The following is a 13,311-nucleotide window of genomic DNA, read 5'->3' on the forward strand; positions in this document are numbered from 1 at the left end:
CCTCACCGCGGGCCTCGTTAAAATGCTCACACCACGGGAGTGAGGGCTGCCCCATCCGTGGGTTTGGAGGGGAGGGGGGAGGAGGGGAGGGGACAGAGGCAGGAGTGTGGTGACACCGGTTCTTGTCGTAGCCTCTGTGTGCAAATGCCAAGGCTAAAGGGAGAATTTGAGAATTGGGTGGCAGAGGTGTTCGTTGGCCGTCCCCCACCCAAGACCCCCTCCAGGTCTTCCCCTCTGGGTAAGCCAAAGACCCTCAAGATCAACACTTCTTTCACTTCCCCTCAAAGGCGTATGCGCTTGGAGGCTGCCAGGGTGATGTGGCTGTGGGGTGCCTGGACCTGGCTCTGGCCTTGGAGTAAGGGTGGGAAAGTCTTTCAGCCAAAGCTGTCAGTCGCCTCGACCCCCCCCCCCCCCCACTGATGCCAGCCCACCAAGGTTCACCAACAGGAGCTGCAGAGAAGGCAAGCCAGGTGAGCACACCATAGGCAAAAATCCTAACTGGATCAACCCACTGGTGGAGGAGGAGTGGAGCGGGGTTTGGGGCTGAGAGACCAGGGCATTGCATTTTGGGGGAAGTTCGGTGAGGGATGCTAGAAAGAAGTAGCGATTGCCAGCTTCCAGTCTCCTCTGGATTTCGGAAACTCTGAAGATCCTGGCGATCTTAGGACTAGGTCCCCACCTTGGGGATAGAGCTCTGGGTCTGGGGCTGAATGGGAAGAACTTGAGGCACTGACGCCCCCCCCCCTTAGTGTTTTAAGAGTGCACCCAAGTCTAGTGGTTGATTCGAAAAATTAAAACAGGGAGCCCCCAAAGAGGGCCGGGGTGCGCACCATAAACACCCCACTTGTTAACTGCACGGGGCCCAGGGGCCCTTCAAACAGACCCCAAAGGAGGGCGCGCGCCCGGGCATGGGCGGAGCGAGCCCAGGGGCCAGGCCCCCCACCAGCCACGTTGGGGCAGCCCCCGTCGCTTCTGGCCTTTGGGTTGAGGTATCGGGTGTGCGTCTTGCGGCCCATCAATACAGATTACATATTTATATCAATCGCGGGCTCGGAGGGCGCCCTCGGAGAGCGGCCCCGCGCCTACGAAACCAAACTGGGAGTGGTCGCGCGGAAACTCTGGCTCACGATTGGCTGCGGGCGCCCGCCGTGGTGCGGGGGGATTGCTAATCGTATTCAGCATGTTTTGCACAAGAAATGTCAGCCAGAAAGGGCTATCTGCTCCCTTCGCCAAATTATCCCACAACAATGTCATGCTCGGAGAGCCCCGCCGCGAACTCTTTTTTGGTCGACTCGCTCATCAGCTCCGGCAGAGGCGAGGCTGGCGGTGGTGGCAGCGGCGCTGGGGGCGGCGGCGGTGGCGGCTACTACGCCCACGGCGGGGTCTACCTGCCGGCCGCCGCCGACCTGCCCTATGGGCTGCAGAGCTGCGGGATCTTCCCGGCTCTGGGAGGCAAGCGCAATGAGGCGGCGTCGCCGGGCAGCGGTGGTGGCAGCGGGGGCCTGGGTCCCGGGGCGCACGGCTACGCGCCGGCGCCTATAGACCTGTGGCTGGAAGCGCCCCGGTCGTGCCGTATGGAGCAGCCCGAAGGGCCGCCGCCGCCGCAGCAGCCCCAGCCGCCGCCCCCACCGCAACCACCCCAGCCCCCGCCGCAGGCCACCTCGTGCTCTTTCGCGCAGAACATCAAAGAGGAGAGCTCCTACTGCCTCTACGACTCGGCTGACAAATGCCCCAAAGGCTCGTCCGCCGCTGCCGAGCTGGCCCCCTTCCCGCGGGGCCCGCCGCCCGACGGCTGCACCCTGGGTACCGCCAGCGGAGTGCCAGTGCCCGGCTACTTCCGCCTCTCTCAGGCCTATGGCACCGCCAAGGGCTACGGCGGCGGCGGTGGCGGCGGCGCGCCGCAGCTCGGCGCCGGCCCGTTCCCCGCTCAGCCCCCGGGGCGCGGCTTCGACCCGCCACCCGCGCTCGCCTCCGGTTCGGTGGATGCAGCCCGGAAGGAGCGAGCCCTCGATTCGCCGCCGCCCCCCACGCTGGCTTGCGGTGGCGGCGGCGGCGGGGGCTCGCAGGGCGACGAGGAGGCGCACGCGTCGTCCTCGGCCGCGGAGGAGCTCTCCCCGGCCCCTTCCGAGAGCAGCAAAGCCTCGCCCGAGAAGGACTCCCTGGGTAAGCAGGGCGCGCTGAAGGGCTCCGCAGTCAGGCGGGCTAGCAGACAGGCAGACCCAGAGAAGGGAAGGAGCAGAGAGCCAGGAGTCCGCACAGCAGCCGGCCGGCCTTGGCCCGAGCTGCAGGCAGGCTGACCTTGTGAACTTGCTTTTTTAATATTTGGGCGTGGGGACGCAGTAAAAAATCCTTGTCCCGGCTTAGCGCCCCACACCGAGACGTTCTCTGCTCTCGCCTCCCCTCACTCCGACTGGAGCCGAGGACACCGGCGAGCAACTCCCCTCTTGTGCATGCCCTTCTCCGTGCCCCGGAGCACCCAAAACCGAGTCTGGGCCCAGCCTGCGAGGCGCGGCCCACGCGAGGGGGAGGGGGAGGGAGGGAAAGTGGCTCGCCCGCAGATAGCGCGGATGTTTGTAAGGCATCCAAAATAAGCAGCCGCCAGCACCAATAAATAAGACCATTAACCGGCGAAGTTCGAGTTTACGATCCCCCTTGCTTTTTTCAAACTTGCTTGAGGGGCGGGAATCCTCGTTGCCGGGAGAAGAAAAGGCAGATCCGTCCCGGACGCCTGGGCCCTGATCTGAGAGTCAGAGAGGGGTCATTTCGCTTCTCCTGGAACTCGAAACCGCCCCGACTGCACGTCCCTGGTTCCTGGAGAGACGTGAGGGAGGGCCCTTGACCCCAATCAGTTTTTTGTGCCTTCCCTAGCTCCCAGCTCTGCCCTTCTCCCTCTCCTCAACAGGCCTTGGGTAACCACGGGGCTGGAGTGAGACACAGCCACGTTGCCCGCCCCCCTTCCAAGTGAGCACCCCTGTCCCCCCAGCCTGGGGGTTGCAGGAAATGCTTGTCTGCCTTGGGGCGAGAGGCAAAAAAAAAAAGGCGTTAAGTTCAAGATATACAGCCTGCCCTCCCAGTCCATTCCTTCTGCAAGCGCATGGCAGCTTTGTGCTAAAACAGGTGTTTGGGGGGGAAAAGTGGAGGAAAATGTAAGAGAGTAGGTGTAGATGGGAGGCCTGCTCGATTTTACACATGACTTTTGGAGGAACTGCTCTCCCTGGGAAAACTAAAAGGGGCGGGAGGGGGGGCATAACTCTGGGTGACTTAGGGCATCCCTCTTACTGTAGAGACGACCTGAATTCCCCCCTGCATGCAGCCCGCATGGCCTCGATCTAACCTTCCCCTCTTTATTCTTTCAAATGCCAGGCAATTCCAAAGGCGAAAACGCAGCCAACTGGCTCACTGCAAAGAGCGGCCGAAAGAAGCGCTGCCCCTACACCAAGCACCAGACGCTGGAGCTGGAGAAGGAGTTTCTGTTCAACATGTACCTTACTCGAGAGCGGCGCCTAGAGATCAGCCGCAGCGTCCACCTCACGGACAGACAAGTTAAAATCTGGTTTCAGAACCGCAGGATGAAACTGAAGAAAATGAACCGAGAAAACCGGATCCGGGAGCTCACAGCCAACTTTAATTTTTCCTGATGAAGCTCCAGGCAATGTGGTTCTTTCCGTGTCCAGAGAACCGTTCTCCTCCCTCTTGTCTTCGGCTCTGCCCAGGAACTCGCACCTGTGCGGGAGCCCCCCACTCCTCCCTCCCACACTCGCCATCTCGCTGGCCGTTACATCTGTGCAGGGCTGGTTTGTTCTGACTTTTTGTTTCTTTGTCTGTCTGCTTGGTGCTGGTTTATTTGTTGTTTTCTGGGGGAAAAAGCCATATCGTGCTAAAATTCTATAGAGAGATGCTGTCCTCAGTGTCAAGTGGTAACTGGGATGGTTTGCTGTCTCGGGGTTCCACTGCTTGAAATGGCCTCTGTCCTCCGGGTGCAGCTGGTTTCCTGCGGGCCGGCGACCTAGCCGGAAGGCGGAGGTCCCATTGTAGGCAGCTGAGGTGTCTGGCCTGAGGTCAATGGTGCAAGGAGCCGCCACCGGGCTTGCCTGCCTGGAGTGCAGGGCTGTGTTTAATCAGGGGGCACAGGCCTCTGGGTTTCTTTTCTCTTTTTTCCTTGGCAAAGAGAAGGGCTTGCAGAAATGGACATGCAGGTTGGCAAAAGGGTTTGACTTTGGCTGATTGGTAAAATTGAGAAAGTCAGAAAGATTCATTTTTCCTTCCTCTGTAAGATAGCTCAGCTTTAAAAGAAGAAGAAATGACCAGGAGAAGGAAACATCTCTTCCAGTTTGTGTAAGGTCTTGCATTGTGGGACTAAATTATTTCAGTTACTTTGAATTTCCATGTCCTTCTGGCTGTAGATAAATAATAGAATGTAGCTTTGTTTATACATGCAGATTTAGTGCATTTTTTGTCATTAAATAATTGTTACCACTGGTAACATACGACAAGCACACCACAGTTCTCCCTATTCTGCAGAGGTCCCCCCCCGCCTTCCCCCTTTTCTTTCCAAAATTCACAGAAGCCGAGGAGGGCTGGAGCAAGCGGAATAGACTAGAGAAGGGAGACATTGCTGGGTTTCCTTTATACTGTGAAGTTACATGCATAAAAGGGTCAAACCTGTAGGTGCAGAAAAAGAAAAAACTATAAAATACAAATCTGTATAAATGTCTATTATGAAAAATTGCCAATCTTGTTTTATGCAAATGCATTCTATCATTATTATAAATGTTAGTTCTAGCTCTATTTACTTCTAATCTTAAATCAGAATAAATTAATATTGTAATGCTGCTGTGCGTGGAAAAAAAAGATGATGTTTATGTTCTTATAGAAGAATAAAAGCTGTGGAATGAAGCTTTTTAATTTTACCTCTTTTTTTGACTTCTTATCTTCACCTTCCACTTTATCCCGTCCACCGCTTTTACAACAGGAGGACTAGCCCGCGCCCCCTGCAATTACTTTAGGCATCTATTTAAATATTACCTAGACGGTCGTAATTTGTCTGGGCCCTATAGCCCTGGTGCCGTAAGGTTTGTCGGCTTTTGTTCAGTTTTATGACTTGCTAGTATATCTGGATTGTGGCTGTCTTGGACCAGTGGTTTCAGTTGAGAGGGGAGCTGCACAGACAGAGGAAGCCAAACAGGATTTGTTTCGGGATCCCCCTGGGAGGTTCGCAGAGGCTGGCTATTTCGTGGGTCTCTTGGTCCTCGATGACCCCCAGACTAGGATTCCGGGGAGCAAGACGGGCCCACAGCGGGTCACTAGCGTCCGCGGCAGCGGTTAGGTAGACCGCGGCGGGGCTGCATGGGTCCTCCCGCCCCCAGCACGGCCTCCCCCACCTGGTCGCTCTCGGCGGGGCCACGCGTTTCCTGCTCGCGGGAGGCGGGGGGGGGGGGGCGACAGCAGGGGGGAGGGGGCGCGGGAGCGCGCGCCCCGGCTGGCTGGCTGGCGGGGAGGGAGAGAGAGGGAGAGCGAGCGGCGGGGAGCGAGCGCGGGAGGCCGAGGCCAGACAGGGAGCCGGGCTCCGAGGTGTCCCTGGCGCAGGCGAATCGCCCTGGGCTGCAGCCGCTCGGCGCCGGGCCGGCTCGCTGGGCTGCAAGATTTGGGAAACAAGCGCGCACGCTGCTCGTTCCCTCCTCTCTTCTGGCTTTCTCTCCTCCTTCCATCTTCCTCTCTCCTTTACCTTCCTTCTCCCAGGTTTACCTTACCGGGGCCGGCGGCTTCTTCCTCCGCGATGCCTTAGCGGCAGCCCCGGACGCGCTCGGCGGCAGCGGCGGGAGCAGGTTGGCGAGGGGCCAGGCGCGATCGCAGGGTTCTCATTTGGCGGCGGTGGCGGCGGCGGCAGTAACGGCGGCGCCGGCGGCGGGCGAGGCAGCTCCAAGCGGGCAGCAACAGAACTGGTCGGTGATTTAGGTAGTTTCCTGTTGTTGGGATCCACCTTTCTCTCGACAGCACGACACTGCCTTCATTACTTCAGTTGAAATCGTCTCCAGGTACCTGTGCGCGCGGAGGCCGGGCCGGGCTGGGCCGGGCGGGGCATCCAACCCCTGGTCGTGCCAGGCCTGCGGTGGCAACCTCGGCTTATCCCGCACAGGAGCCTGGACCCTGCCTCCTCAACGCTCTGCCAGGCTGCCGGCCTCACACCCCTCCCCCACTCCCCCTACCAGGCCTGGAGCAGGTACGGTCAGGTTACCTGCTCCGTCGCGGATGCCAGGGGCGTGGTAGGAATTCTGGGCCCCGGGCCATTCAAGGTCAGGGGCGTATGCCTCTGTCCTGGGCGTCTCCTGCTCGGGGCCTGCGCCTGGCCGGGGACTCTGCCTTTCTTCTGCAAGGCCGGGGCACCTCTAGCCCAATCTGGGGTACCAGTTGAGGAAAGATCGCTTTGCCAGTGGAGATTCAGCCTAAACCAGGAAGCGGACAGGGCTGACAGGGGCTGGGATACGGGCCTTGTCACTTACCCTTCTCTCTGTAAACCTCTGTCTACTCCCAAGAGTTGCCTTTGACTCTTTCTTCCTTCTTTCCTTCCCTCCTTCCTCCCTCTTTTTTTCTTGTTTACCCCTTCCTTTTTTCTTTCCTTAATTTTCTTTCACCTTCAGTCTGTGTCCAGTTTTCTTTCTGTCTCCTCCCCAACTATTCCTTTGGGAGGAACTGGGGGAAGAGATACAGGGCTTGTTTAGGGAGAGCGAGGTGTGGGGTGTCTTATTTTTCCATGCGTGTTCAAGCAGAGGTGGGAATCTGCTGAGGAAGAGCTGGAGGGGCGCGGCTGTCTAGGGCTGTGGATCTCGGCCTGGTGTGCTGTGGCCCAGACAAGGCCTCGGTTATGATCACGACCGGATGGCGGCGGCCTGGCGTTCCTACTCCGCGGGTCCTGAACGGCAGCTTAGGCAATCTGATTGGGGGGAATTCTCGTCGTTTTTGTGTGCCCATTCCGAGGGCAAGGAGGCCTTCGCTGACTTCAATGGGGAGATGAGGCTGAGTCCTGGCCTCAGCCAGGCCCGGTGGACCAACACGCAGGGAACTGCCACAAAGCTTCCTCTGCTTTCCCGGCCTGCTGGTCCAGGCTCCGGCTTTAATCGCGATAAGGGAGCCCCGCTAGGGCAAAGATTGGCTGTTTGCTTGCCAGTAGCTTCTATCAGGGTCAGAGGATGTTAGATACGGCATCCTTGTGGGGACATTACTAGAGAAGGGAATCGTTCCAGTGCCAGTGTGTTTCAAATAATAGGGGAAAGGAAGCCTAAATTGTAGACACCGAGTCCGCCTTCCAAGTTGTAGGCCACGGTTTGAAGCCAATGGGGCCATTCTTGCTACCGAGAACTGAAAACAATTTCCACCCCTGGGAATCCAACACGCCTGCGGGCCTTCAGGCTCAAGCACACGAAACAGCGCTTCCCTCCCCAGCTCCAGCAGCCCAGAAACTATTCACTGCCCAGCCTGCCCTCCTGTTATCGGAAAGGCTGTCACAGGGCATTCTCCTCAATTCCTCTCTGCCATTTTCAGGATTTGAGTAGTGGATTCGTTTTGGAGGCCAAGGTTTTTGAACTCTCAGGCTAGAAAAGGCAGTTTGTAATTACACCCATTTATTGTTTCTTTATGCACACATAATCTCTTTCACCTCCAAAATAAAAGCAAACACAAAAGCCTGAATATTCTCTCCCTAAACCTGTGGGCTAAATAGAGATAATATTTAGTTTTGCGATTTCCCCTTTTTCCTGACACCAGTAAGGACTGCTTAATTCTCAACGCGGGATAATTATTTAGAAGCCATTCTATTGGGAAAGTCTAAGGTTATTTAAAACAACATAGCCTGTTTTATTTTAAACATTACTAACAATAATAGGTGTCTTCTCTGGTTACCAGAAAAAAAAAAAAAGGAAAAGGCAACCAGGCGTGTCCAGCCTGTTTGTAGACAATTACAATTAGGGGTGAAGGTTTCCTCCAGAGTTAATTTTCCTTAATGAAAATCTAAGGGGTCGATATTTAGGACACCCTGGGCTGCAGTGGGGGTGGGGATACCGGCGGAGGAATTTACAAGGAAAGGAAAATATTAGGGAGGAGGGGGCTGAGGCGGCCAGGATCGGCCACGTCGGAGTTCATTGTGTCGGCCACTTCCCTCTTCCGGCGCGGGCAGAGGAAGGGGCACCCGGTGGCTCTCTGCGCGGCTCCGCAGCCTCATTCTCTGGGAGAGCCTGGCATTTGCGGGTTCCCGCCTGGGACAGGGATGTATCAGGATTTGGGGGGATTACTGGAACTGTTGGGGAGGATGAAGGAAAAACAGAAGATGGAAGAGACCGATGCCGCTCGCCCGCCCTCGCCGCCAGGGAAGAGGGCTAATGAGAAACACACTTTTGCAGGCACAGTGTTCACACGTGAATTTAATTACCCCTTTTTAGGAGTCGCCTCTTTCTGTTCGGATTGGGGGTAGGTTTTGTTTTTTGTTTTTTTTTCCAATTAACATACAGGCTGAGGCCTTTTAATTTACCTCTGAAAGACTCTAAGGAGTAAGAAATACCTTCCTCAATTTGGCCAAGCTGAGAAATAGGATTAAAAGTCAATGTCCTGTGCCCCTCCCTGTTTTAATTTCTAGCCCTGGACTTGATCTGCAGCCCGGAGTTTTGGGCCTTGTAACTGCAGAGCCGTGGGTCGGGTGGGTAACCTAGGCGGGTCCAGGATAGTGGTCAGAAAGGAAGGAGCCCAGAAGAACTCACACAGGGGGCCCAGAGGCTAACCGCTCCGGTGCCGGCTTCCCAGCTACTAGAGTCAAGGGGTCTCTTAGGCGGAGCTGCTTTTTCGCCAGAGAACTCGCCTTTCATTGATCCTGCCTCGTGTTTTTTCGCAGCTCGGGTTCAGGGAATGACCCTGATAGAAGCTACGAGGCTTGCAGAGCTCAGCGTTAGGGCCTCCAAGGTCGGAACACACGGCTGGGACGCCTGTTGGGTCTGCCGGGGCTGTGGATAGTGATGCCGGCGGACCGCGAGCGGGGCGGGGTGGTCATGCGTATACGCGGGGATGGAGCCGAGCGCGGGGCGCAATCAGGTCCTGAAATCCATCGCCCCAGGGAGGACTGGCCGCTGTCTCCCTGGCCGTTCCTCGGTGGGGCCCTCGCTGGAGGCTCAGCGGCGATTTTGGGAGCTGCCCGGGCGCCCTGCGCTCCAGTTGGGCAGATGCCGGGGGCGTTCACAACTGATGCTGCCTTCTCGGTGGCCTGTCCCTGTCCAGCGCGCTCCGGCAGAGGTGGTGGTGGCTCAGTCTGGGACGGATACTGCGTTGAATTTGACTTTTCTCGACCAGCCCCGGGTAAACTCGCATCTCTAGGGACCGCAAGGATTATTTACAGGGAGCTCGCCAACCAAACACAACAGTCTAATTTAACCTTTCCAAGTCCTCGTAAATTTTTACAGCTGGGAGTCACGAGGAGGCAAACGAATCTGTTGGTCGTTCCCAATTTCCCACCAGCCTGTGTGGCTTCTGAAACAATAACTCCTTATGAAATATCATAAATATAGATTTAAATACAGTAGAGCGAGAATGCGATTTGGCTGCCTTTTTATGGCTTCAATTATTGTCTAATTTTATGTGAGGGGCTCTGCTGGCCGCACTCGCGCGCGGGACCCGCGTCTTGCTGATGGCGTGATTAATTGTGATATAAAATAGTCCGCTTAAGAAGTGTGTGTCTGGTGGTGGCGGTGGGAGGGGAGGGAGTACAGAGGCAAGGCCAGATTTGATCTTTTAATCTTCGTTGGCCACAATTAAAACAAACCCGATCGCGGAGCGCCGCGATCCCTTTGCATAAAAACATATGGCTTTTGCTATAAAAATTATGACTGCAAAACACCGGGCCATTAATAGCGTGCGGAGTGATTTACGCGTTATTGTTCTGCCGGGCGGGCACGTGACGCGCGCGGCCAATGGGGGCGCGGGCGCCGGCAACTTATTAGGTGACTGTACTCCCCCCCCACTGGTGCCACCAAGTTGTTACATGAAATCTGCAGTTTCATAATTTCCGCGGGTCAGGCCGGGCCGGCCGGGCGCGGGGCACGGCGATGGCCACCACCGGGGCCCTTGGCAACTACTACGTGGACTCATTCCTGCTGGGCGCCGATGCCGCGGATGAGCTGGGCGCGGGCCGCTACGCGCCGGGAGCCTTGGGCCAGCCCCCCAGGCAGGCCGCGGCGCTGGCCGAGCACCCCGACTTCAGCCCTTGCAGCTTCCAGTCCAAGGCGGCGGTGTTTGGCGCCTCGTGGAACCCGGTGCACGCGGCGGGCGCCAACGCGGTGCCCGCGGCCGTGTATCACCACCATCACCACCACCCCTACGTGCACCCCCAGGCGCCCGTGGCGGCGGCGGCGCCGGACGGCAGGTACATGCGCTCCTGGCTGGAGCCCACGCCCGGCGCGCTCTCCTTCGCGGGCTTGCCCTCCAGCCGGCCTTATGGCATTAAACCTGAACCGCTGTCGGCCAGAAGGGGTGACTGTCCCACGCTTGACACGCACACTTTGTCCCTGACTGACTATGCTTGTGGTTCTCCTCCAGTTGATAGAGAAAAACAGCCCAGCGAAGGCGCCTTCTCCGAAAACAATCCTGAGAATGAGAGCGGCGGAGACAAGCCCCCCATCGATCCCAGTAAGTGTCTCCTCCTTCCAGGCTGGCCACCGCCTCCACGCCGGCCACCCGGATCTGCCGGCCCTCCAGCTTTCTCCGGAGCCTGCCTTCGCCTTCGCTGGGAGCCTCCTGAGCAAAGGCCGGGAGCCAGAAGTTGCTGTTTGGGAAGCCTCCTCGGATGGGGCCCCCCAAGTCCAGAAAGCAGTGACAAGCCGGCCCGCCGGGCTTCGGGGGAGGGGAGGCGGCGGCTGCCTGGAGAGGGGGCGGGGCAGGCGCTGCGGGACGACCCGAGACCTGGTGACCCTCTCCTTGGCTTGCCCGGGACCAAGACAGATACTCTGGGCGAGATTCTTCGAAAGCGACGCGCCAGAGAAAGCCTTTTGTGCGGCTAGATTGTCCGGGAGCGGCGGTAGCAACTGCAGCCCGGGCAGCCTGACCCGGGACGCTGGGGAAGACGGCCGATTCTCTCCACTTCTTGCTTCAGCCAGTGGCGGCGTAAACCCTGCCCAAGATGCGGCTGCAGGCGACCGGGACGCGAGGGTCCCCGTGCTAGATTATTCAAATAAACTGGAGAACTGATCAACGGCCTTGGGGTGCCTAGGGGCGCCATACCGGCCTGGCCAGCTCCCACGGCCTTCCCGGGAGGTCAAAATAAGGAATGGGGAGAGTAGGTGGAAAGGTGGGAAGGAAAGAGTCAGTGAGAGGGAGAATAGAATATTAAGCTTGCTAAGGAACACAGGGCAGCGTGGTTTCCTCCTGTGTGGCAAGAAAGAGATCTGTTTGCAAATTTCACTTCTTACACGACGTGTGGAGAGTGGGAGGAAGCAGAGGAGGGGAAAGGAAGACAGAGGAGGAGAAAGGACGGTCTGGGGTGGGGGTGGGGAGCCGAGGTTTTCCGGCGTGCAATTGTAAGTGACCGTCCCTGCGTCTGTCTGCCAGGGTTCCATTGTATCCGAGGCTCGGCTGCCTTCCCTAACCAGTTCAGCAGCGCCCTGCACTTTGGCTGAAGACCCCAGGAGTTTTCCTAGCCCCCAGCAGAAGGGGGTGGGTGTGCTTATTCGCTTCCTAAATCCCCCCTCTCTGTCCCCCACCCGCAGGTAACCCGGCTGCCAACTGGCTCCATGCTCGCTCCACGCGGAAGAAACGCTGCCCCTATACAAAACACCAAACGCTGGAACTGGAGAAGGAATTTCTGTTCAACATGTACCTCACCCGGGACCGCAGGTACGAGGTGGCCCGACTGCTCAACCTTACGGAGAGGCAGGTCAAGATCTGGTTCCAGAACCGCAGGATGAAAATGAAGAAAATCAACAAGGACCGAGCAAAAGACGAGTGATGCGACTCGAGTTCATTTAGAAAAGAGAGAGTGAGCTAGAGAGAAAGAATTGCCCGTCCCCTTCTCCTACCCCCACCCCACCCCAGCCTACCCCAGCCTCCACCACCCCACACAAGGCGGTTGGAAACTCCAGGCCTCATGTCCTAGGCAAACCCTGTTCAGGCTGGTTCCTTGGCCTGCCACTTTAATGGAGGAGGTATTGTAAGCTTTCCATTTTCTATAAGATTTAAAAAAAAAAAAAGGTGGGGGCATTAGCGCTGATGGCTCTATGTGCTAGCTTGTATATATTAAAAAAAAAAAAAAATCTACCTGTTCCTGACTTCAAACAAAAAAACTACCTTTTTATAATGCACAACTATTGACGGCGGGCTGTATAGTTTTTAGACTGTGTGTAGTTAATTTAATTTGCTCTTTGTGCGGCAGAGTGATCTGCCCAGATACTTGAATACTGTGTTTTATTGTGGTAATTATGTTTTGTGACTCAAACTTCTGTGATGGGTGACGCACCCGTTGTGATTGTGAAAGCTAGAATTCGATTTGAACTCAGGTTGTTTATGAGGGGAGAAAGCAGTTGCATAGAGTATAGCTCTGTAGTGGAATATGTCTTCTGTGTAACTAGGCTGTTAACCTTTGATTGTAAACTAGCTGTAAGGATTTCCCAGTGACATAAAATTTTAAAACAAGAAAGCAAGCATTCTCCGGGACGCATAGATTCATGGTTTTCTCCATTTTTGAAATGCGGACATTTTAGTTTCTACACACTCTCTAGACTGGTCTTGTCCATTGTATATATACAATCCACATATTAAAGAAAAAGTAAACAAGCTTGAATATTGTTTTTGCACCAAACAGTGAGGAAATTTGGAGCTATACGTATGTGCAGATGGTTACTACCTATGGTTTACGTTTAATTTTAATTGGGGGAAAAATGAATGCTTATTGTAATGGAGTTAATTTTATTGATAATAAATTATACACTATGAAACCGCCATTGGGCTACTGTAGATTTGTATCCTTAATGAATCTGGGGTTTCCATCAAGCTGAATGCACACTGTATATTTTGCAATAGTTACCTCAAGGCCTACTGACCAAATCGTTGTGTTGAAATGATATTTAACTTTTTGCCAATAAAATATATTGATTCTTTTCTAATTTCTGCGGGTCAGCTCTTTGCACCTTCTTCGGGGCAGGGGAGCCTGGGTAGGCTGGGGGTGGCAGAGCGGCTGAAATGCGGGAGAACGGAGCTCAGTTGTGTCTCTGACTTGGGAGCGTGAACCTGCAGTAGCCAGACCCAGGCGGCCCTCCGCTCTGCCTCCCGCGCCGGCTGCCTGGC

The 13,311-nt window shown here is 56.1% G+C and overlaps 2 protein-coding genes and 1 long non-coding RNA gene across 5 annotated transcripts; 2 read left to right on the forward strand and 1 right to left on the reverse strand.

Annotated features, from left to right (window-relative positions):
- Nucleotides 1-556: 556 nt before the first annotated feature.
- HOXA10 (homeobox A10) lies at nt 557-4,896 on the forward strand. The gene is made up of 2 exons (XM_043463331.1): nt 557-2,163; nt 3,364-4,896. Exons 1-2 carry the CDS (start codon nt 1,197-1,199, stop codon nt 3,636-3,638), a joined length of 1,242 nt encoding a protein of 413 aa, XP_043319266.1. The 5' UTR covers nt 557-1,196; the 3' UTR covers nt 3,639-4,896.
- On the reverse strand, nt 3,604-6,099 carry LOC122438454. 2 transcript variants are annotated; one of them, XR_006268554.1, is made up of 2 exons: nt 5,751-6,099; nt 3,604-4,397 (listed from the first exon to the last, which is right to left on the reverse strand). It is a non-coding gene; the product is annotated as an uncharacterized LOC122438454 (long non-coding RNA). The 2 variants fall into 2 exon arrangements; XR_006268555.1 differs by having other exon boundaries at nt 3,604-4,662.
- Nucleotides 6,100-6,235: 136 nt separating this feature from the next.
- Nucleotides 6,236-12,299, forward strand: HOXA9 (homeobox A9). 2 transcript variants are annotated; one of them, XM_043463334.1, is made up of 3 exons: nt 6,236-9,336; nt 10,573-10,662; nt 11,739-12,299. In XM_043463334.1, the coding sequence occupies exons 1-3, from the start codon at nt 9,000-9,002 to the stop codon at nt 11,975-11,977; spliced, it is 666 nt and encodes a 221-aa protein (XP_043319269.1). In that variant the 5' UTR covers nt 6,236-8,999; the 3' UTR covers nt 11,978-12,299. The 2 variants fall into 2 exon arrangements, with proteins under 2 accessions (XP_043319269.1, XP_043319268.1); XM_043463333.1 differs by lacking the exon at nt 6,236-9,336 and having other exon boundaries at nt 9,344-10,662.
- Nucleotides 12,300-13,311: the final 1,012 nt, after the last annotated feature.

Source organism: Cervus canadensis, chromosome 3, assembly GCF_019320065.1.
Source record: "Cervus canadensis isolate Bull #8, Minnesota chromosome 3, ASM1932006v1, whole genome shotgun sequence".
Classification (NCBI taxonomy): domain Eukaryota; kingdom Metazoa; phylum Chordata; class Mammalia; order Artiodactyla; family Cervidae; genus Cervus; species Cervus canadensis.

Coding starts and splice junctions, on each gene's coding strand:
- HOXA10 (XM_043463331.1), top strand. CDS start 1,197: ATGTCAGCCAGAAAGGGCTATCTGCTCCCTTCGCCAAATTATCCCACA. Junction 2,164..3,363: donor GCCCGAGAAGGACTCCCTGG/GTAAGCAGGGCG, acceptor TTCAAATGCCAG/GCAATTCCAAAGGCGAAAAC.
- HOXA9 (XM_043463333.1), top strand. CDS start 10,083: ATGGCCACCACCGGGGCCCTTGGCAACTACTACGTGGACTCATTCCTG. Junction 10,663..11,738: donor CAAGCCCCCCATCGATCCCA/GTAAGTGTCTCC, acceptor CCCCACCCGCAG/GTAACCCGGCTGCCAACTGG.